We start from the raw sequence: 24,573 nt of genomic DNA, 5'->3' as shown, positions 1-24,573 counted from the left end.
GAACACTGTGTGAATTGAATTTTCTTAATATTAATTAAAAGTTATACTTCACACTGAACGAGAAAAGGATAGGTAGATCTCGTACAACCAAGCAACTTTAAAAGTCTATTTACATTTACAATTGTAATGATCGTAAATCTCTTTGAAATTAATTTAGATTCTTTTCTTCTTACATAAAACCTACACCTTTTTCAATAAAAAGAGAAAAAGAACATATTAAACCTAACGTATACGAATACAACAATAATACAATTTATGTAACAGAATCCAAACCTGAAAACCGTGTGTTCTCGATTCATTAAATAATTTCCTTAATTATATATCTACTTTTATGTACACTTTTCTATGATAATTATATATCGTAACTGTTCAATTTATCCAATCGTATCATTGCTGTTTACATTAATAATAAAATTCCTTTGACAGAGACTTCAAGCCCACTAATTCTAGGTAATCTCTCTTTGTTTTAAAAGAAACTTAACAATTCCGTGTATTCTGATTATTAAAAATTTTCAGATATTTAACCCCTTGCCTTAGCGAGTGAAAGTTGTGAACCGAATGCGATAAATCTTTAAATTGTTCATTCTTGTCAAGTCGAAACGTGATTCTATTCTTCTGATATTAAATATTGAAACATTGAATTATTTGTGATTCACAATTAATGATTAAATTAGTCTTTTAATTATCAATTAATTTAACAATTACCTACCGAACTAGATTTTTATTGTTTCTCCATTAAACTTCAAAGTTAAAATAATAATTGGTGAAACTAACTCTAACGCGAAGTATTTGCAAAAAATACGTGTAAGAACAAAATTTGTATTATATTTTTATAAAAAACTAACAACTGAAGATTAGTGAACATTATGAATGAGGAATCAATGATTGGTGATTATCATTAGCAAATCAATCGCGACCGTTGACAATTTCCTTTGATCGTAGGCAACAACCGACAACAATCGAATGAAAAATGAAACTAGTCGACGGTAGCTTCGACCAGCGCGATCGCCGAAAGAGGCAAGGGGTTAATCACGCAGATTTAATGCATTCATAGCACGTCGTAATGTATCGAACGTAAAAGAGTAAACCATCGCAGTGATTCGATTTTACTCCGAAGCTCTAAGAGATTCTCGTAAAAAACAATTGTGCCGATTTTCCATTTCTACAAAGTAGTATCCAAAAATCTGAATTTGTAAAAGCATCCGCAATGCAATCTAGTCTGACATATTAAAAATTTATTCTCAAGGTATTCTCAGGGAGGAAAGAGCAAAAGTTAATTTTGCGATCATCCGAAAAGGTGTATCAGAAAAGTGATTATTTTTGTTCGATGGTAATTCTTCCACCTTTTTCGTAGTAATCAACAACAAAATAGCACACCTGATACTTTCTACTTTTCCAAATTACAAACATGAGTATTTCAGTTCACGTGTACGTTGTATATTCTTTCGAGAATATCTACAGGGAACACCATTAGCATACGTAACTTAAAAAAAAAGACAAAATTATACGAATGCTGTTCCTTATATTTATTTTTTCTGAACGATATACCACACACATATGTTCTAAAATATTCGTAGTGTGTTAATTGGAAAAAATATACGCAAATATAAAGTGTACTATCGATTGATCACTGTAACTTCAGCGATGATATTGGTCAATTCAGGAGAATCGCTCTCCGAATTCTAGAAGTTACAAAATATTGTTATAATTAGACTGCGGATATTTACGCAGATTCAAATATTTGACGGTCAATTCACAGAAACCGAAAATCACACAGGGATCCTCTTACTTTATTCAAATGAAACCATTATCGTGCATGTTACAAATGTATGCAATCCGCAGTCCATTTATACCGGAACACGATATAGAACAGTGCTGTCCACATAAGTTCCAGACACCGATCGTCAACATGCCCGATGGAAATTAATTATTTTCCTTTAACAAGTACCAGGCAGCAGTTTACGATATCCACGCTGTATTTTTCTGAAATATTCTTCCTAAAAAACGCTAAAATATAACGTTACACGTCGATTGCCAAACTAGTTAATAAGAAAAGACAATTATTCTAAATTAAAAAATCAGTTTTCCCGATAAAAAAATAAATTGAATTTCGTTAGAACCCATGAAACGCAAGAAGCTAGTGAAAGTCTCCTCGCTCAGTTTCTACTTTCCAGTTCCCGTTTCATTAACACTAGAACCACCAAAGAATCGAATGAATATTTTCAGATTTTTCTGCAGAAACTCCAACAGAGCATTGAGATTTCAATTGATTCATAATTCAGTTTACGCATTACCAAGCTAATGTCTCTAATCAAAGAAGCATCCGTTATCTTTTCAGTAACTGTAAAAGGCGAATTCAAGAATGGCTGATTTTGACCCTCCTGGTAGTTCTATCGTTAAAATCATTAACGCTGAAACTACCGAGCAGTTAAATCGACTTTTCGAAATTTCTCTATAGAAACTTCAAGAGTGTATCTACCGAGACTGTAATTGATTGATAATCAAATTCGCGTAATCAATTTCTTTAAATTTCTTAGAGAAACATCTGTTATCTTTCTAATAATTGCAAAAAGAAGAAATCAAGAATGGCTTATTTTGGCTCGTTCAGTAGTTTTAGTGTTGAATGAAACGAATGACTCGTTGAAGAACATTTCAACAGTCTATAAACGTGTGAAACGTTGGACACTTTTCACAGCACTTGTTTGTCGAAAAGGTTTGCAAGGATATGCGTGGAAATTCGTTGGTGGACAGCACCGTTCTATATAAACAGAACTCGGGTGTGAAAGGGAGGGCAAGAGACGAAGGTAAGGTGACGCGGCTCAGCGATGACGTACCCTACTGCACATGGTCCGTCGTTCATCGTGCCGAGATCAATCCGCGGAAGGGGATCATCCGCGCGACGCGTGGCAAGCAAATAATAGAAAAGAAGGAATATTCGCTGGAAACGGTCCAACTTGTTGCGCCCCTGTTTTTCTCGCGTTCGATGTGTCCCCGCCTCTGACGGTGCCAGTGGACGCTATTCCCGGGTACCGACGACGCGACACGCGGCCCTGATTAAAACTCCGTTGACGGTTTCGCTTGATACGGAACAAGTTCACCCACTGTCTGAACGGCTAAAAATGGTACGAAATGCTCGATGGGATCAGTGCCCCGAAGGAAAGCTCGTTCTTCGTCTAAACGGAACCAACAGACGTCTCTGGGACGAATTTAATCTCGAAACTCTGCATTTCGAACAGGACTCACCACGCGTGAAGCCAACGTTGAGCCATTAAGTTTTGACTGAATATTATTAAACAGCGTGATGATCGAAGACAACCTTTTTGTCTTTACTCAGTTTATCAACGTAGCAATGGTGGTAATGTTTCTGTCTTTAATCAATTTTAAACTGTCCATTAATCCTCAAAATCTATCATTAGTAAAATCACAATTTTGAATATTATAAAAAACCTAATGACCAAAGACACCGATATTGTACCGAAATTGTAACAATCATAAGATTATCCTTCGATTAGTTCTACCACGTTCATTGAACCTTAAAGTCTATCATGAAAATTCCACCCATTATCCCTGAATATCATTAAAAACCCAATAATCAAAACCTATCTTTAGGAGCATTCATTGAAACCGTCAGCAAGAGTAGCTACTAGCACACCTCACTCCAAATGATAGATTTTAATAATCAAATCCTATCTTTAGGACCATTCATGAAACCATCAGCAAAAGTAGCTACTAGCACACCTCGCTACAAACGTGTTCAATGATAGATTTCGAGGGTTGGCCGCGAGGAATCGTCCTACCCAGCAGAGTTTCGTCTTTCGTCACCCGGGAGCACGACATATCGCATGCGTGAACCGTTAGGCGGGTGCTAGCCTGTCTGGTCCCGCGCACGATGAAATCCAGTCACCAGTTATCCCGTTTCACCCCTGTTCCCCGGTTACTCGTTAAAACTTAACACCTGGCCACCTTGGGCCGACGAAGTACGAGCTTCCCTAACGGCAGCAGCGGTATCGATGCGATTGAAAAAGAAAACGGCTCCGCGTTTACCCGATGCATGGTCCACGATGAACGATAACCCCTAACCAGCCTACCCCGATCGTAGCACGCGAGCTTGAAGATCGTTCAGCCCCGAGACGCTCCGCTCCGCGGATCCAGTCGCTCTGAGACGACAGCCTCTCCTTTCCGGGCTATCCACTTGTACGACTGGCGTGGCTCGAGGCGCCTCAGCTTTCCTATTTGTCCTGACAGGACGCCATTTCTTTCCGACTCGCCTCCGCAGCCTCGATCACTTCAAAGCCCGCCGTTGACGTGCAAGTATCCGTCGACGATCCATTGTCTCCCGCGTCCGAGGAAGAGGAACCGCCGCTGTCCGATATCGCGGCGACCGATTCCGATTCCGCTTCCGCGCCAGTGCCCGGATCCGCGTCTGACGTCGCTGGCCTATCTGTTGCTAACAGTCAATGCGACGTTCAGATGTTCAAAGCGTTCGAAACTGTTTTCTTAGAGGAATTAGTTGATTTTAACTTTTTCGGATTTTGCGTTGCTGATGTTTTTGTTTTTGCTAGTAGAATGTTAGTATGTGCTGGTGAAAGAATTTTGGTTTTGTTTAATTTGGTTTACTTTGCCATCCGCCTGTTGCCAACAGCCAATTGCGACGTTCAGATGCGGGATAGATTAATACTCCTTTCTTTCAACATAGTTACACTTTGGAAAAAATCTTTCTCCTATAATGATTAATTATTGAATAAAAAAAGAGAGTTTAATGTATAGAAAAGAACTTTCAATTTTAAAATACGATGTAAATGAATTTTACATTTGAAGTGAGCAAATTAAATTTAAAATAGTATGAATAATTCTTGTAACGTCGATTGATTAGGTCAAAAGTAGGCACACTGAATTCTTCTTTAGAAAACAAAAGCAAACCAACAGGTAATTTAACCTATCACGATAAATGAGAGAAAGATGCAGTTTTGTACAATCAATTTCAAATTAAATATCCGAAGCTCGTTAAAAATTTCTTTCTCAATAATCTAGCTACTAGAATGGCCGGCGGATAAACAATTACTCGAATAATGCGTGGTTTCAAATAACAATCACTCCAAATTGAGGTCAGACCGCCACTCTAAATTCTCTAAATCCTTTGACATATCAGTTTCCCTTGTTAAAAGGATTATCGATAGCTCGGATTGTCGAAAGCAGGGCTATTTGAAATTAAAAACGCGGAAAATAATCGGCGGTTGTTCGGCAATGGTAACAGAAAGGCGATCCAAAGGTATCGTATGCCAAACAATCCCCGGAACTGACGCGTTAGACTGACGAGTGTTGGCGTTACAAGATCTACAAAGTGTACAATCGACGTTGTAAAATGATTCAAACCGTGCGAATCGTTTCGCTGCAACTCGAAACACAAACTGTCCGGGGAAACGTTAAAAAGGTATTTTCACAGGGATGACTCAAATGATAATTTCAATTAGACCCTGTTTAAATGCACTTTTACCGCGTCTGCGGTACTTCAGGCCGGAAATTAATAAAGCAACGCATTTTAAAAGGCGAGCATTTCGAAAATGAACAATTATAATAATAAATATATTAATAAAACTAACGAAATGAAAGGAACGTTGTCAACATTAATAATTAACAAAATGAAAAATTGTCACTTTTCACAAATTCGTCAATAATAAAAAGACCAATGTATTCTGAAACTAAACAATTATTAAATTTTGTATAATAAATCTATACATAGTACAATAAATACATTTATAATAAATTTATAATCTAATCATTTTTACCAAAAATGTCTCAGAAATTCTGATTAAGTTTCTTCTATCCCTTCACAAAAATAAATCTTTATCAACAAAAGTAACAGAAACTAATTAATATAGCATCTTCCAATCTAATACGAATCAATTCAGAGAAAAACGTTCTACATCGATTGTCTGACGAACGAAGTACAAAAGTTTATTTCCCATTTTCAACTCTTTTTGTTTATTAGAATTACCTCGCACCACCCTGAGACACCCTGTACATTACAATCGAATAACGACAAAAATATTCAGATCATACCTTCATCGCTTTGCTCCGTGCGCGACGCTTCATCCGCGCTTCCGGCTTGATCTTCGTCTTCGACTTCGCACGTGGCAAGATCCGAGGGGACTTGCGCCGGACCCGAAAGGGATGCTTCCTCCGTCGCGTCGGATACTCTGGTAAACGACGGCGGTTCTCGTATTTGGAACGATTCCGTTGCGGACGAAGGATTATCGAGCGTCGGGCTCGTCCTGTTCGTGGGTTCGACCGGCGACTCGACCGACGGTTCAACAGAAGGTTCGGCTGAAGGTTCGGTTGGAGGTTCGGCGGAAGGTTCAGCCGATGGTTCGACCGAATGTTCGGCTGAGAGTTCAGCTGACGGCTCAGCCATCCCAGGCTGACGGTTATTATGGAAGAGAAGGTGCTGCAACTGTGCCTGTTGCATGATCACAGGTAGCTCGTAATGATGAAAGAAGTATAACATCGAGTGCTGAAATCAGAAGTAGATTGTAATCTTTAATTAATTAATAACGATCTTTGATGATGTTAGTGGATGATATTTTCGGGTTTGGTTAACACTTTGGCTGGGATCTGAATAATCGGATTTTCGACACGGGCTTACTGGTGGGAGATGACTTGATGTATAGAGGAAATTGAAGCTTTTCAGTGAAAGACATAAGATAAGCAATAATAACACTAATTAGCACTTAAGCTGTCATAAGCAAAGATCCCCGTATGTTACAATTTTTCTTTATCTAGGCGTTTTCTAGCTTTCCGATAATTTAAAATGTTCTTGGTGCCCACGTATCTCATACGGAATAAAAGGGTTAAACTTCTAACATTTCTGTTCGTAAGAAACTTAATGATGCATCGAAGTCTTAAATACTAAAAGAAAATCACATGTCAGTCTCTGGTTAGTTGAATAATTAACCCGTTAACTGTAGAATTTAGTTCCAAAAATCTCTCGTTTTGCGAATAAAATCAAAAAACGATACGTGCTCGTCAAACGCAGAACGAATGCGCCTAGAGTATATTTCAATGAAAAACCAAAGCAAACCAAAGAAGTGTTACATGTTTATCTGAAAAAATAAAAAATAACTGGTTAAATTATTCCTTGGCAGTTTTCAATTTTACATATAGAAGATCAAAAATCGCCGGTACAGCAACCGCAAAGAGTTAATAAACGGACCGCTATTTCTTGTCGAACTTTGTCTCCCCTTTTTTTCCAAAAATGATCGAAAGCCCCTACGCTGTTTGATTAATATTCGTCCCCGGCGCCGGAAACCGGCTCTCAATTTCAAAAGAGGCCAAACAAAAAAACAGCGGAAAAAAATTTCGGCTTCGAAACGCGTTACTGGTTTGTTAAAACAAATAGTGGATTACTTATTGATAGATCTAATAACAGTCGCAGCACAACTGCTGTCGAAGGCGGCACACAAAGCCCGCCGCTGCCACTGCGCCGGTGTATATAGCCGCACGATATCACTTGTTTCCGCGAGCGGCGTGTATGTCGCTCGTGGCCAGCAAATTTATATGGAAATCCACCAAATTTGTTCTATACCGTCGTTTCTCTCGTTCTCCTCGCACCCTTCGGAAACCCATGCGGCAATCTGACTTTCCTTCTCCCTCTTCGATTTGCTCCCGAACACCCCGCCGATCGCAATACCCTTATTCAACGTAGTTGCAAACACTCTACTAGCGCGCATGTGGGCTATGAATAATTTCCTGTTCGCCGTGCGTCGAACAAAGAAATTTCGGAAATTATTGAAACGCGGCTAAAAGCAATCGTACATGTTGAAATTCTAATTGGACCGCTAATAAACCAACTGTGGGCCGTAGATAAATTTTCTTCATTCGCCGCGTTTTTTGAGAAAAATTTGCTATAAATAGAATTAGGTACTTTAGTTTTTGGAAGATCTTATTGGGCGTACAATTAAAACTACAATTAAATAAATAAGTAAATCCATAAATAAATAAGTAAATAATATTGACTTACTCTGGGGCAATTCGGTGCTATGATTACTTCAATATTAATTATTTATTTATTTATTTATATTCTGTATGGAATCGTCAAACAACAGTCTCTCGAAATCCATTTTGAAAAGGTTTCTGGGCGCCAACGGTAGTCGAAGGGTTAAAAATATTCAACGCAAACAAATGCATATACACTGTGAGAAACGAACCAAACTAACCCGTAATGCGTTAATTTAGCAAATCCGAATCGCTGAAATCATGCGTCGCGCGACGGCGGCCGAAAGGAATCGATACGGCAGCGCGCCGGGGCGACGTAAAAATCGAGCGGCGGCTCGCATCGCGACCGGCAACAGACGTAGAGTCGGGTCCAGCACGAAAAACGTGGAGAACAAAAAGACAGTGGGCGGGTGGGTGGTGTGCGGGGGCGGTGGGGGTCGGAACAGGAAAATAATAATAAAACAACGTCGAAATGAAACGCGCGCGAACCGATGCGATGGCTCGAGCGCGAACGAACGAAAACGTCGGGGGCTGGAAGAAAAGGTGGAACAGGGGGGGACGGAGGGGGGTTGAATATGGAAAATAGATATCTCGAGACCGAGCACCTGTCGTCGACATGAAGGAAATGGTATCCACGGTGATTCGTCGGGTATAACGGAACGAATCTGCATCGTTTCAGAAAAAGAAGACGACTCCTCGGAGCCCAGAGGTGGATCAGACCAGTTGGATCGCGGGTTCAGCGAAACAGAAGATAGAGAAATGAAAGGAGAGGGAGGGGGATGAAGAGGGAAAGAGGGACGGCGAGAGGTGAAGGGAGACGGACGACGAATGGAGAGAGATAAAGGATGGAGGGAAGCAAAGAGATGGGTAAAAATGGATAGAGAGAGTTACAGAGAGATACAGAGTGAAAAGGAGATGAATAGAAGTAGACAGAGGGAGATGTAGAAATAAAGGGAGGTAAAGGGAGAAAAGGTGATAGAAAGATAGAGAGAGGTAGAGAGAGATAGAGAGATAGATAGAAAGAGATGAGTGATAAAGGGAAACGAAGAAAGATAGAGATAGAGAAAGATAGAGGGAGATAAAGAGAGATAGATAGATAGAGATAGGGAGAGATAAAGAAAGATAAAGAGAGATAAAGAGAGATAAAGAAAGAAAAGGTGATAGGTAGAAAGATAGAGAAAGATAGAGAGATAGATAGAAAGAGATGAGTGATAAAGGGAAATGAAGAAAGATAGAGATAGAGAAAGATAGAGGGAGATAAGGAGAGATAGATAGATAGAGATAGGGAGAGATAAAGGGAGATAAAGAAAGATAAAGAAAGATAAAGAGAGATAAAGATAGAAAATGAGATAGAAGTAGGTAGAGATAGAGAAACATAGAGATACATAAAGATAATGAAAGAAAAAGAGACAGACATAGAGAAAAGAAGATAGACAAGGAGGACAGAGATTGCAAGAGAGAAGACTAGAGCAATGGATTTGCAACATATAGAAAGACCAAGGACGACGAGAATCAGCAGAGCGCGGCGTGGGTGGAAAAAGGAAGGGCAGAGAGCTAGGTTAAAACGATGGCTACGGCGAAACAGGTTACCGAGGAAATCGGATTTTCGTTTGCTGGATAATCAACGCCGATGACATCGATATCGGCCGGCATATAATCACGCCGCGGGGCTAATCGCCTGAACTCTGACCTACGCGGGAAAGGGACGCGCGATACGCGAACGACGAGCGAAAGAGAAAGAGGTCGGCGGTACGCGGGACGGTGCAGAGGAGCGGAGCGGGGGTGGTGAGCGGCGGACGAGGAAGGACGGGCAGCCGTGGCAGGAATCAAAACGATCCGGTTTACCCAGTTGTGTCTTGTTGCCCTCCGGGTTTTCGAATTTTCCAGCGGACCGGTCTATTCGTAAACTCGTTCCCGCGAAATAATTGTCGATCGTCGCTTGGCCGGCCCGGCCGCCGCTTGTTAACGAGCCACGGTTTAACTATCGGGCAGATGTTAATCGTAACTGGGCCAGGGGCCGGGTAACTTAATTTGCCCGGCGAGGAATATTGTCGAAATTCGTGACACCCGGGGTTACCATGTTTTCCGGTTATTGAATACAACTGAGCCGGACGGCGACACCCCCGCCGGAAAACGTTCACGGTTTTTCTCGCTGGAATTAGCTACCTGACGCGGCGAACGAATCGGTTGGCAATCGTTGCTCCCGTTCTTTGGGGGACGCTTCTCTTTTTATCTTTATGATCTGCTGGGAATGTACTTTTCGACGAACGATCGGTTTTGGTTAACTCGGTGTCATCGAACAGTGAGTCTTACCTCTTTGCGACCCTGTAAATGCATGTTTTAACAATTTTTCATGGAATTAACCACTCGATGGATTAGTTCTCAACTGGGATTGGTACTTTATCATTGATGGTTTATTGAAACAGGAAGATTTTAGGGATGTTCGGTGTCTATGTTTGCTTCAAAGTATAATTATTGGTAATAGAAGAAGAGTGTTTTATTTTAATTCGAAAGAGTAATATGTGTGCTTGTTACATTTTGTTTAAAATCTTTATCGCGACTCTTATGTTATTATAAGGTAAGGGGTTAATCGTGATGTCATAGCTGTAGCGTTTATAAATAGAACTTTAAAACTTGTTAAATATATTCTCGAATGAATGGGGAAAATTACATTTTTCGATGTGTTGGAACGTTAAAATTGTTAGGATGGTGAAATTAACAATGAAAGTGTGCGTGAACATGTTTCTTGCCAAAAATTATACTTTGCAACGTACATAACAGAAAGAAAACATTATTTAATTAGAAAGTTAAAAATTTCAATGATCGTTTTTGTGAAACACTGATTAAGAACTACTACTACAGAAATTTATTTATTTGTTGTATATAGTATCATCCCTACATGAGAAATTTACACATAAGCTTCGACTAAAAATTATCCAAAATACAATTAGAATAATCAAAACAACTTTTGTCTCATTACACGAAATCGAAGTCGTTGCTTCGATTAAAATATAAATTATATTTAATATTATACTGTATAACTTACTAAAATATTATGTCGTATTTTCTGCATTTTAATCGTTTATCTGACTTACCTTTCTATTTTTGAACATTCTCCTTTCTCTACGATGAAAACGAAAAGTAATGTATATGCAAAGCATCAAAAGCCTTCGACCAACTTTCCCGACATTTCACAGAAAAAGTGTCAGAGCTGTTCCCAAAGGTTTCCATAATTACTGCGAATAATATACATTTCTAAAAACAAACTGAACTGAAACTAAAATTACAAATTAAAAATCTCTGCTCTCACAATTCCAACGCGAAAATGTTTTGGACATATGGTGTGTAAAGCTCCTACGATGTATCGTGATTATTATATTTCGTTTGAAGTGTAAATTTGGTAATTATTTATATTAACGGACATCGGACCGATGATCTTGTCCTTCAGACATACTGTTAAGAACGTCATGAGCAACTTTTCTTGCTATCTTATTTAACGATTCTTTGTACATACTTTTTAAAAAATTCATTTAACAAGTTTCGATGTATTTATAACTATTAAGAAAGACACACCCTTCGTTGATTTCAACGACCTTGAAATATGTTGTGAAGGACATTACTCTGAGCAATTCTTCTTCTTCTCTGTACATGTAATCGTAAAACGTTATACAGGGTGTATCTAATAACTGGAACAGGTTATAACACTTTATCTGTTAAAGTTAGAAAAAAATCATAAAGAAATTTACATTATCTGACGAGCTCTATTATACTGCCATGTCAGTTTGCAATTGCACATTGCAACGGCATCAATGCATTTATGAAGGAACTAGTATTATTAGACAGTATTTAAATTTTAGACTCGTCCTCGTGTCAGATATGTTACAGTTGTTTCTTTCAGAGGATAAACGGAAGCAATTTATTGGAATGTGTTTAGCGACTGTATACGACACTGTATGTAGATACATTACAGTCGATATATTCCTGGGCACTCAAAGGGTTAAACACCGATACCGTTCGCACGTATTTTTCGCGCATGTGCACGCGAAACGTTATTCCTTCTCTGCGCGTAACAGTCGGACCTGTTATTCATTCGTATCTTTTATCGCCTAATTAGCCGTTCCATTACACTTTAATGGTATTCAATTTTTCCACGCAAAATATGTACGGTACGTATCGAACGCAATTAACGCAACGGCTGCCTATTGTAACGCCATTATAATAATAACTGTTAATACGCTCGTCGCGATCATCTAATTATGATTCATTGGATTATCAAGGTACGCTATCGAATCAGATTACCCGGCGTATAATTGACGCGATGCAAAAATTTATTTTTTCCTCGGGGATACTCTGCCCGCGCGTGATACGCGAGTGCTGGTTTACGATATCCTTTTGTATTTTACATTTTTTTAATGACAGACCTCGTTGGACCTTTACATTGAAAAGATTCTTTTTTATTCGAAAACTGGTACACCTGACAGAGTGTACTCGACTGAACAAGTTAAATATCTGATATGGTAATTATTTTTATACTGAAGTGATAAATATGTTTGTTACTAGTACGAGAAATATCTACATTGACAATAATTGTAAGTCGGTACAACAATTGTAATAGTAATAATAAAAAGAAGATATAGAAAATTAGAAAATTTATTTTTTGTTGCTATATTGTCTATTTGAAAGTATTCCACTACTGTGTCAATATCTTTTAGTACTTCATGTTTTTTTTAATATAAATCTCATGCTACAATGAACAGTACACGATTTTCACAAAGTTTCACAAGCATTTATTATTTCGTTACCTACTATTTTCTTTGAATATCGTCAAATATATTTTTTACTCGTAATGCACATATCATGACATTCTCGTTTTTATTTAATTTTTAACCTATATGTACAACATTCGATAAAATAGATATTTCAACCCCAACTTCCAAAGTTATTTTTACGTTCTTAACCATTGCAGATATAAAATAATAGATAGATATATTTGTTTTTTTTTAGGTTCAGTTCATACTAAAATTGCACAAAAATCAATAAGTAACAATTGTATAATGTCTTCAGAATACATTCAATTTATAGAACAGAAAAACTCGAATTTAAATATCAAAACGATGCATGTTAACGTGTAATATTCATCAATGCGATGAAATAAAACGTAAAATAAATTTCGGTAGAAATATGTTGAACACGTACCTTCACTGATTCAGAATTTAATTACGAACTCAGTCTTAAAAGATTAAACAACAATATTATATTTTGCAGCGATCCGATATGTAGAAAGCCGCGTATTACTACTGCGCAAGGCTCGGTCGACTTGTTATAATTTCATAAGAATATAATAAACAATAGTCCGAACGAGCCGTTGCCCAAGACAAATTTAAACATTTCGCATAATATGAAAAGGGGATCAGAGCGAACTTGCTGTCAAGTGAATTTCCCGAAACAATGTGATATAATTAAAAGGCACCCAGAAACTGATCTGATACAATGGAATTACAATTGAATGGTATTTATGTTCGCTCAATGAAATCCTTGGTCGGCATTATTCCCATCGATTCGCCTGTCATGCGCATTGTCCCGGCTGCGTTTACGTAACTTAAGTTTAAGCGATGCCAGGTCCACGACGGTAAAAGCAACAGCTAACCGGCTGCTCTTCATTCGTTACTGTTACTATCAATAACAGGATTTCCACCGATGGCGAATTGCTTCCCTTCGTTATATTCTCAATTCGTTTCACCTTACTGAATTTAAAAATCTCATCTCTGGAAAAGATGAGATCGATTGCAACAGAAATTGAAATATCACTGATTTCCATTCAGCTGATTTGTTTCTTGTTTTTCAATTATTGACACTGAAAATAAGTTGACATAACGTTTCTCTCTGTATTAACGTGTTGACTAACATACCCATATTCGAGATATCAATTTACTGAGTAAAACAAAGATAAAATAAAGATCTAGATTCATTACAGTGTTTACTATGCTGCGAGGCTGTATGGAAAATTAAATATTCTCGATACAGTTTATCGTAATTGAACTTAAATTCAAATTCAAATTCTTAAGAATATAATTAGACAAATAAAAATGTTGTGGACAATTATTATTCTTAACAAATATTATAAAAAGTACTATACTTTAGGTTATTTTATTTTAATTGAATTTTATTATTATTTAATTTTTCATTAGATTCTTTTTGTTTCACGTGAATTCTGTCCATCTTCGTATTTCCACATTTCCTATAAATGCAAAAAAATCCGCAGTCTAATTATAAGGCAAGAGGTTAACGTACAGGAATTTTCTTTCGTTCTCGTGTTCCACAACTAAAAAACGACTCGCCCGAAGAGCAAAAAAGAAGGAAAAAGTATAAATCACAATGTTCACAAGCCACCGAATCGATTCAACTTCCCGGAACGTTCAATCGAACGGGTTCGCCGCGTGGGCAAACATATTTTCACACAGCGACCCTGAACATCTGGATCCAAGCAATTTGAAAGACAAACACATTTGCGACCCCCTGGAGAAATTTCTCGCGATCGATGTCAGAAATGACTGATCGGTCGACCGCGAGGCCAAGAGAAGAAAGAAAAGAGAAAAAGGAAAAAAGAGAGCGGCGAAGGAGAGAGAAAGAAGAGAGGAGATCGCTCCGTGACATAATTTTCAAACGCGGGCCTATTGTTTGAGGAGTTTCTTAATAAGTAATGAAGAAATCGTCAAACACCGGGCATTTGATGAAAAACTAATGTTTTTGTCACTGTATTGTTACATTACTTTTTCACGTCTGTTGTTATTGTAGAACGCATGTACTTGCAAAACCATATTTTGCCTATAATTTGGTAAGCTTCATTTGAAATTTTTGAAATTTACGTGAAATATGTTTTACATTTTTGTTTGTACGGTTACCTTTTTAATTTATGTTGGAATGATTTTAGATAATGTTTTTCTTTAATGCAGAGTATAAATACTAATATTTGTATTGTTCTATTGCCGAATAGAATATTTCGAGTTTCACTGAAATAAAAAAATTGTTATGTGTTCGAAAGTTGAAATATTTATATCCATCGACATACAATTTTTAGAAATTTTGATGTGTTTCTACATAAAATCAGATGTAACTTATGAAATTTGGATAACGCCAAAAATATCTTTGATCAGTCGATTAAATTGTATCAAACATACCAAATTCGTGTATAATTAAAACTATTCCAACATAAATTTTAAAAAATACAAATCTAAACAATGTTTTAGGTAAGTTTTGAAGCTTCCAAATAAAGTTTACTGAATCATACGCAAAAGATGATTTCATGTTGTAACATTTGTATGCATATTTGTTCTACCGTAACAGTAGAGCTAGAAAAATATTTAATATGAAACCTCGAGTTTCGCGGAAAGAAGGGAAGCTTATTTGATATTCTAATAGACGTTTATTCATTCAAAGTACGCTCTATTCTGTTTCGATACACTTCTGCTAATGTATTTTTAACGAATATATTCCTTCTTCGAATTCAGAATATTTACAATTAATAAATCCTAAATGCAGTTTGCGACTCAGTTTGCAAAGAAACATCACCAAAACAAAATTTCGCAAATCGATGCTGCTCTTTCATTCATTTTGAATGAATGTTCAAAGCGTTGGAATATTCTAGATTATATTGATTTTCAATATGTTAACAATGTTCTTTTCTTTAAGAATCTAGAATATTCCAAATATATGTGAAGTTAATGCACAGTGATCAAAGAATATTCTAGAAAGTGTGCGAGTGAGACAAGTGCATCTGAGTATATAAATAGTATGTGCGTTGTTTAATTTAGTTTTATTGTGAGCTATGATGAAATAATTATGGTTTCAAATAAAACTCTCTTTCCCACATATTACACGACCCAATAACATAACAGTACAAAAACACATTATTTTTCCATGAAACGTCTTCGACGATTTCGGCCCACCGTGCGGCGCTCCCAACTTCCGGCTGAACATATTTATTCCCCTGCTCTCGGGTATTCCCAAGTAGGTCGCCAAGTATTTCTGATTAATGCCCGCTTTTTCAGCGCGCGAGAACGTTCGCTCGTTCTCGCGGAAACTTTTCTGTTCCCAGCGGAGAGCTTACACGCCGGACAATTATTTCGCCATCCGTTCGCGCGTCTTAATCCCGAAACGTTTTATCTAAGTACACATTTACGGGGACGGCCCTCGTTCCCCGGGAGCGGAATACCTGCGCGTTATTCCCGCTCGTTTTTAAAAGGTCCCATTTATCGTCGAACCGGAACACGGCCACGCGACTGTCCATTATTAAGCAGTCGTCATACATTTACAGGAAAGAAGATTTGTCGGGGCGTAGTTGCCCGTAAAAAAAGTAGCGCACTTGCCCATAAAAAAACAGCGCAGTCCTGTAAGAAGATAGCGGGGGATTTTTCGTTTCCCTCGATGCAAGTAATTCTCGTTATCTTCTTGCATGCAGAAACTCCGAGGACAGATACGACGTATGCGCTGTTTAACCGGTTAACTGCGTTCAACGAGTATACGCGCGATGTCAACCCTTTGCGTTCAGTTTATTTTCAATGCTGGGTGTGAACTTGTATTCATTTTTGGGGGATTGAATTGAAGTAATTTGCAGTGGTAGAATTCAACGTTTTATGTTTTACTTATTATTATTATGAGATTTAATTTTTACAATCTTTTAGAGTGAGGTACTTTTTAAACTTCCAACATTCTACGACAAATTTGATCTCGAACATCCGAAGACAATTTTTGTGGATTTATAAACATAAATTATCTAAAATAAAGCGTACAGATTTTTCGATATCTCAATTATTGAAATTTTTCTAAATATTTGAAGCTATTTTTTTGTTTAAAATCAGATTTTTGCTGTTTAAAAATACTTGCCATTTCCATGATAATCAAAATTTATTTATGAAAATATATATTTATAATGTTCCTTTCATGTAATTGCCCACTGCACTTTTATAGTTCCAAAACCTGCTGTTCGAGAATTGAATCAGTCATCTATGTATGTTTCTATTATAACAGCATCATTAGTGATCAATACAGTATTCAGCAATGAAGCCTTGCCTGTCAGGCTACTAATTACCCGAATATCCTAACATTTAAATGAGGCTAATATATAATTATCCGAACACAATGTCTCCTAACACTAAATCCCTCCTCCTATTTCAAATGGCATTTAGGTACAATTGAGTCATTAACTGCAACAAGGATACGAGATCATTATTTCGTTGATGCAAACAAATGCCTTCCACATTAAAAAATGTATACCTCTTCAAAATAATGTTTCGATACTTTGAAAACTGAAGGAAACACAGAATTCTGTAATCATGAAAATTCTTCATTACATTTTCACTACAATATTTCGTAAACTTAGAAACATTGTAATAAACATATAAATATATTCTTATTAAAGCACTATTATTATATTTAATATTTTACACTATTTCTTTAAAGTGAAAATTAATCCCTTACCCTATAATAATTTATTGAAAAAAGAGTAAAATTCTATGCATATTCCACGTCCAATTTTGCTCTAAAATATAATCATTGATAACAGAAATATATTTCATTTGAATTCACAAGAACTGAGTAATATTTATGTTTGTTGAATTCTGTTGAATTCTGTAAGACAAGGGGTTATATAAAATAAATTGAATTATTACATAGAAAAACGATGTTATAAATTTCATTTTTATATTGTTACTTATGTGGAATGCTAATACGAATAGCATACAATAATCACCGAAATAAAACTATTCATTCGAGGATTACAACTAATTTTTTCGTATTGTGTGAATATTTTATCCGCCACTGTTCGCCTGTCCATTTAATTCATACAGAAGGGATTACCACAATGGAAGATACGGTAAATAAAAAATAAAATAAAAACACGATTAATCCTTGTTGCCGTGTCCGTTCTGCCGCGTTCTGTGTGCACGCATTTCTTATAAATGCGTTAAACCCATAGTACATCGACAACAATGTTATTCATTTTCACAGTTATTTCGAAACGAAAACGAAATTCGTGATCGAGTGTAACACACAATATGGTTTACAGCTTCATTATGATATAAAAAATCTGTAATCACACGTTTTTGCTCCATTGTTTGAAAACAAAGGGAAATTAAGTTTAATTCTGCAACATCGAAACACGAAAACAGACTGCTGAAAAGGCTTTCGAAAGAACAGTTAATTATTTTTAAAGAAGAAAATGTAAGATCTCTGTAAATCTATAAATGTTACAATAGTTACAATTTATTTTTTCCATGACAGAGTGTCTTTCACGTTATTAGAGTGTTTTCACATTATTCGAAATGTGTTCAGTATTTTGAAGCTAGTATTTCATGTAAATTACAAGTTCAGACTGCTGGAACTGTGTATTTAACCAGGTGCGCCATTTTTCTCGACAAAAGGCATAGATGTTTTTAATTCTCCTATGACAATATGTATGTGATTCTCGTTTGCTTTCGATAATTGTTAAAAATTTTAGGTGAAATGTAATATATACACAATAAAAGAAAATACGTATTATTGCTGTACTGTAATACGCGATTGAGCATAAACAATGCATCGTTAATACTGATATTTTACACTGAATCAATTTACTTTCAAATAGTTATTTTTATTTCCTCACATTGAGGAAGTAATATTTCCTTCGACTACAAGCTTCTGGAAATTATAAACGAAAGAAATTCGAACCACTAATTTTATATACCTATTATTCGATTACATTTCGCACACGGTAAGTCAGGCACAAGTTTCAAATAACTTGTTAACTTCCACAGGAATTATATCGAACAACAAACATCGTATTTCCTCAAACAAAAGGCTAAAATTCACCGTATATATAATTGCCATTAGTAAACACAACTATTTATATTAATTAACTAAATAAAGCACCGTTTGTTTGCTTAAGAATGAATCCTGCTTTATACGCCAAATAAATTTAATCAATTACAAACTGTAACAATGAAATAATACCAATAATACTAATGAGCAATGACGACACGATATCAAGGATAATACCGATAGATAGTAACGTCACTAATTAACGCAACAATAATGATTACACAGTAATAACAATAAGAATAAATCCCATGCATTAGTAACAACAATAATAAGAGAAAATCTCTAAAGAACCGCTTACCTGTATAAACAGCCAAGATGTAATTAGCGCCAAACTACTGTACTGCCCGTTGAATCGATAATGATAAGCGTAGAAGGAGAAGTGATAAAGAAAGAAGAACCTGGAACAAAGAGATTATTCTTTTATTGTATATTTTAATTTGTCATCCCCAATTGAGTCATTGGCAACTACTTTAAATTATACAGATAATTATCTATGTAAAATTGTCGATCACATAACAAGCCAGTAATTAATTGTTTTCTTTTCGACTGGCAATACCAAAATTACTTAACGGACTACATAATTCTCCGTCCATGTATTTGGCAGTATATTGTCGTGCGACAACCCTTTATCGATCAGATCGTATCAGGTTTCTGCTTATTAAAATATCCCGGCTAACGCGTCGCGCGGACTGTCATTAGCATGTCCAAGAATTCATGCGTATCGTAAATAATTCTGGATGCTTGAATCATTTTCGATATCTTTTTGAGACGCATCGGAGTTCCCGCAAATTTTATTTTCATTAGTCCGGATATTTACTTTCGAATGACACGTTGTTGTATTGAATATATTATTTTAAAGATATTGGTTCCGTGTATTGAAAGAAATATATTATTATAGTAAGGTACAATTTTATTATGTATTATTCGTTTAGTATAATAAAATCATATTTAATTTCGGTTTCCATACGTCTTCATTGTTTCTGGAAAAATTGGAACAAAGAAAAAATTGATTTCGCTGGATGGAAAAGTCTACTTTCTCCTGTGATTCAAGATTCTATAAATATATCTGGTTCAATGGCAACTTCGAGTTTTGATATCTAAATTCGGAAGCTGCAAATGAATAATTTAATTGCTCGAACAACGAGAGATTGATATGTGGTTTTCTTTTTTCTTATTATTTAAGACTTTGATACATAATTTAGCTTCTTTGTGGATAGGTTTTCGTAAGTTTAACAAAGTCTCGTCCGCAAAGGGTTAAAATACAGGAGACGAATTTGCATAAGAAGAAGAAATTTGATTGAGACATTCAAATATCCAAATAACGTGGTTCAATCAAGAAAAACCATGATGCCCCATGCTTAATACAGAACGTTCACACGTGAACCACAAAATGTTCTCACTCGTCGACTCATTGTTCAACATCGTGTCAGACTCGTATCAAAGATTTAAAATGGAATATAACAAATATGACACCTAATCGTTTCGAATTCAAATGAAAGATATCTTTTATTATTAATTCTAACGCTTCAAAGTAAACGTAGACGCTGGATAAGCGTAGAATTTCCATGTTTTCCTAATAAACGATGAACAATAAAATAGAGTTCAGAGGACCACGTAAAAAATCGTTGAGTTCATGCGCAACGACTTGGCATGAACGTTCGCCAAAGAACGATTTAATTTGTATTAAAATAGCAATTTAAACTTGTAATGGGTCTTGCGGGGTTTTCATTTGTTCCAATTTGTCGGAACGTTTGCAAGTCGTTAAAGATGGCCGGTTGTCCGGTGCATTTACGGTGTAATGAAGCGTTTTTCTTTTTCTTTCCTCTTCCTCCTCTTCCCCCCCTTCTTTTTTTTTTTTAAACCGGCGAAACTTTCCGATTCCCGAGCCTCGAAAACAATCGTGAAACTTCCTCTCATCGCGGCAGGAATTAATCCACCTCCGCTTTATGGTAAATAAAACGCGGAAACAGTTTATCTCTTAATCTCCTTCTAACTTAATTACTTGTTACGGTATTTCGTGCCGCCCCGTTTGATGAACAAAGTCGCAAAGATTTCCCTCCGTAACCAGTTCTACCGAACTGTTAAGAGCAACACCCCCTCCCCGCCCCGTAGCCCCGTAACGGTTCGCCACCCTATTTCTTGTCTCTCATTTCGCGATCTCAAACTGGACAGAATTTTTCTGAACTCGTCATGAAAATGTTCGATCGAATCTAGCTAATCTAAATTTTATGTGATCATTTTTATATAAACAAAATACTTGTCCGTTATCGATTTTTAAGTTTCAGAGTAGACGTGGATACAGAATAAGTATCAAATTCTTATCCTTTACAAAATTATTAACGATAATGTACTTTTATCGAGCACAGATGTGAAAGATATCATAAGAGAAGAGGTTAACCTAGATGGGGTCAACCCTTAACTTATTAACGGTGGAATTTGGTTTCGAAAATCTCTTACGGAACTACGGAAAGTCGTGCAAGCATGGACTACTGAAAATTTACGTTCACCAAGAAGAATTACACAAAAATTAATTCCTTCCATTAAATGTTCTATTAGGTTGAATTTGATTAAATTACTTATTATCTTGAATATTGCGTATTTTTATATACTACGAATGCATAAAGGTCCTCGATCCAGTATTAATTAAATTTTAGTAATACAATAAATTTGACAAAATGTTAAAATATGTAGCATACTGATCCACGGTTGAGTAATTATTAATTTTTAGTAATTCTGCACTTAATGACTATTAGATTGAAATCTGAATATTAATTAAATATTACTGTATCGCAATGCAGTATCTTTAAAACAACCAAATTGCCATAATTATTATAAATATGTGTTTCTAAGGACAACACATCAATGAAAGTAAAAACTTAACCTCTTTTGCAACAGAAATGTTCACAATTTTCCTAAGGCGTGATACATAAAATTTTATTAAAAGATTAATCGATTCAAAAGATAAATTAAAAGATACACAAATAGAAAAGATAATTAATCAAAATCCATTTTCGAATTGCATGAAATTAATTCGTTCTTGTTTCCCTTTACTTATCCGAGTGTCCAATAATTTATGAACGAAAGTGTAACGTTATTCGCGGAAGCTACGAAACGCTGCGGCGGCGTACAGCTTTAAAATTGAAGGGAAAAGGAAAATACGAGGAAAGAGGGAACTAATAGTTGTGCAAACTTCGGTCGGGCCAAATTTCGCGTTTTACTCAATGAACATAAAAAAGCCGTAAGAACAGTTTTTTTTTTATTTTCAGCCTCATCTTATGGGAACCCTTAAGGTGATAAGGGAGGGGTTGTAATCAAGTGATTTTTACGAGTAGCTGTTACGGGGTTGCCAATATTTGCGGATCAGGGTGGAGTTCAGACTGCAACACCCACCCCGTGAGAGTGGAAGGAGTGGGCGGGAGGTGTCCGAGGAGGGGGAGAAATGGGTATTGTGTATCCCCTCGATAAGCAAGGTGACTAATTTCCTAAAGTATACGGCGAAACTTTCTTTCATTTAACTTTCGAGCACACCGCGAAAGAAGCTACAAATTTTCTATTAAACATAACACGCAGGGAGGAAGAGACCTTTCTCGTACATAGAGAAAGGAGTATATCAGAAATAAAGAATAATTTTAAGGTAATCATTAACGCTAAAACTGCTGAGTAGAATTTAGTTTAAAAAATCTCTCGTTTCGCGCGCAATGAAATCAGAAAATCAAGTGTGTACTCGTCGAACGCAAGACCAATACACCTGGAGTATATTTTAATGAGAAACCAAGGCGAAACAAAGAAGAATTATATATTCTTCGGAAAAATAAAGAATTTATCGTTGAAAGAATTAGTATCAAGCTTTAACGCTAAAACCGAGCAGTCAAGTTAATTTTTTGAAATTCTATAGAAACTCCAAAAGTGCGTATATTGAGACTTTAATTGATTTAAAATTCAGTTTGCGTATTGCTGAATCAATTTCTTTAAGAATTTAGAGAAAGACCTGTAGTTATTATTATAATTTACATTTAACAAATAATACGGAGGAATATTAGAGCGGACATGTTTATTACATTCGACCGACTATCGTTACGCCTTCGGCGCGGCGTAATGAAAACTTTATGATGAATTTAATTCTGCAGCAACTAATTTTACATATTAAACATAAGCGAGTTATAGCGGGGCTGTTGCATAATTATATTTGACGTTCCGTACGAATATTAAATACAGATGTTATTAATCCTGAACAGAGTGGTACGTCAGAAAGTCGAGCAACAGTACGACGATCCTTCGAATCTCACTTATACACGTAATTAACAACCCACTGAATAGGAATCCAGATTTGTAGCATCGACCTTTGCATCTTTAACACTTTGACCGGCGAATACACCGGCAGGACACTCACCGAAACACCTGCGTCGAAAGTGTTTTCTTAATTCAGCAGAAACTAAAGAATCAAGATTCTTTATATAGACGTTTATTTAAAACGATGTCAATTTCTATATATTTTTCCGTTGTCAACACAAACTTCGCTTTTTTTCAATATCTCTTTTTTTTCTCGCTACACCCATACATATGCACACACATCCATGAAGTTTACATCAACATTAACCTACACGTCTACATTTATAATGATCGTTGCACTATCTTTCTTATATCTCATACACTCTGAGTGCTCCAATCATTTATATAGGTTTTCAAAACAAGCGTTTATTCTCTATAAAAAGTTATTACTTATCACCAAAAAGTAACTAAATAAACTACGAAAAACTGAAAGCGTTAGTCGAACTGTTATCACTAAAAAAATTCATGAAAATCGATAATCTGCGACGTTAGGTAATTACCTCGTTAACACGTTGACTGCCACGGTAGTCACTGATGACCGGCGCTTCCAATTGCTTGAAAACAATTACAATAAGAATGATGCCGAATGAAAATATTCGGTAGCATAAGCAACTAAACGACAGTATTATTTAAGAACTACGATACCAAATTAAGGATATTAATATTTCTCTATCAATCTTTCATTAATTCATTCTCACGTCATTCGTCCTCGTCCTGAAAGAACAAGTGATTTTACACGAAACATTAAAGATTCTCGTGGTAGTCAACATGTTAGCTAATCAGACTCCTAATAGTAAACGTATAAACTTCCGTTCGCTTGTTTCATTTCATTCCCACGCTACTTTGTGATTAGATTACAGGAGAATCCGCGATGTTTCCCCCCGAGCCGATAAAGAACACAGAATCGGCGCGGGGAACACGTTCACAATAGTCGCGTAAAGTGCAACGAGGTCGCTTCTTCGTAAACGATTCCGTCTGAAACGCATAATACGCCCGAAATCTTCCGCAGTGCGAATTTATGTCCGCCGGGGAACAGTCCAAAAGCGTTTCTGCATTACGTTTTACGACGCTGTCAGTCGTAAAATGTAGTTTAGGCGTCCGGTCTATTCCGTTTTCGGTGTGGCGTATGTGTTACGCCAACATCTAGTGGATCGGAACGAGCTTTGATCAGGCCGAAGATAGTTTAGGCAACTCCCTGTAATAAATCTATCCTTTACAGCTCCTCGGCCCGCGTAAAAGAAAACTATTTAATCCGCGCTGTTTCGATCGAAAGAAATTCGGCGAGGAACGCGACAAAATGGTTCGCGGAAACAAGTGGTAGGGAAACGTGGATCGTAACTTGAACGAAACACGAAGGAGAGCTTTACGTACGAAAATATTTAAATTGGTTTAAAAAAC

The 24,573-nt window shown here is 36.5% G+C and overlaps 1 protein-coding gene across 3 annotated transcripts in view; it reads right to left on the bottom strand.

Moving 5' to 3' along the window:
• Nucleotides 1-3,334: 3,334 nt before the first annotated feature.
• The window catches only part of LOC116428993 (membralin), a 124,044-nt gene continuing 102,805 nt past the window's right edge, over nt 3,335-24,573 (bottom strand). For 2 of the 3 annotated variants that reach the window (XM_031981319.2, XM_031981320.2), the window contains exons 11-13: nt 19,145-19,244; nt 6,061-6,511; nt 3,335-4,447 (exon numbers count right to left, since the gene is read on the bottom strand). In XM_031981319.2, the coding sequence (XP_031837179.2) occupies nt 4,230-4,447; nt 6,061-6,511; nt 19,145-19,244 (769 nt within the window). In that variant the 3' untranslated portion in view covers nt 3,335-4,229. The remainder of the gene's footprint in view (nt 4,448-6,060; nt 6,512-19,144; nt 19,245-24,573) is intronic. The other variant, XM_031981322.2, reaches the window with a different exon arrangement.

The sequence above is a fragment of the Nomia melanderi genome, chromosome 14 (genome assembly GCF_051020985.1).
Source record: "Nomia melanderi isolate GNS246 chromosome 14, iyNomMela1, whole genome shotgun sequence".
Taxonomy (NCBI): Eukaryota; Metazoa; Arthropoda; class Insecta; order Hymenoptera; family Halictidae; genus Nomia; species Nomia melanderi.
The sequence above is the reverse complement of the archived record's forward strand: the minus strand, read 5'-3'. Positions and strand labels throughout refer to the sequence as shown.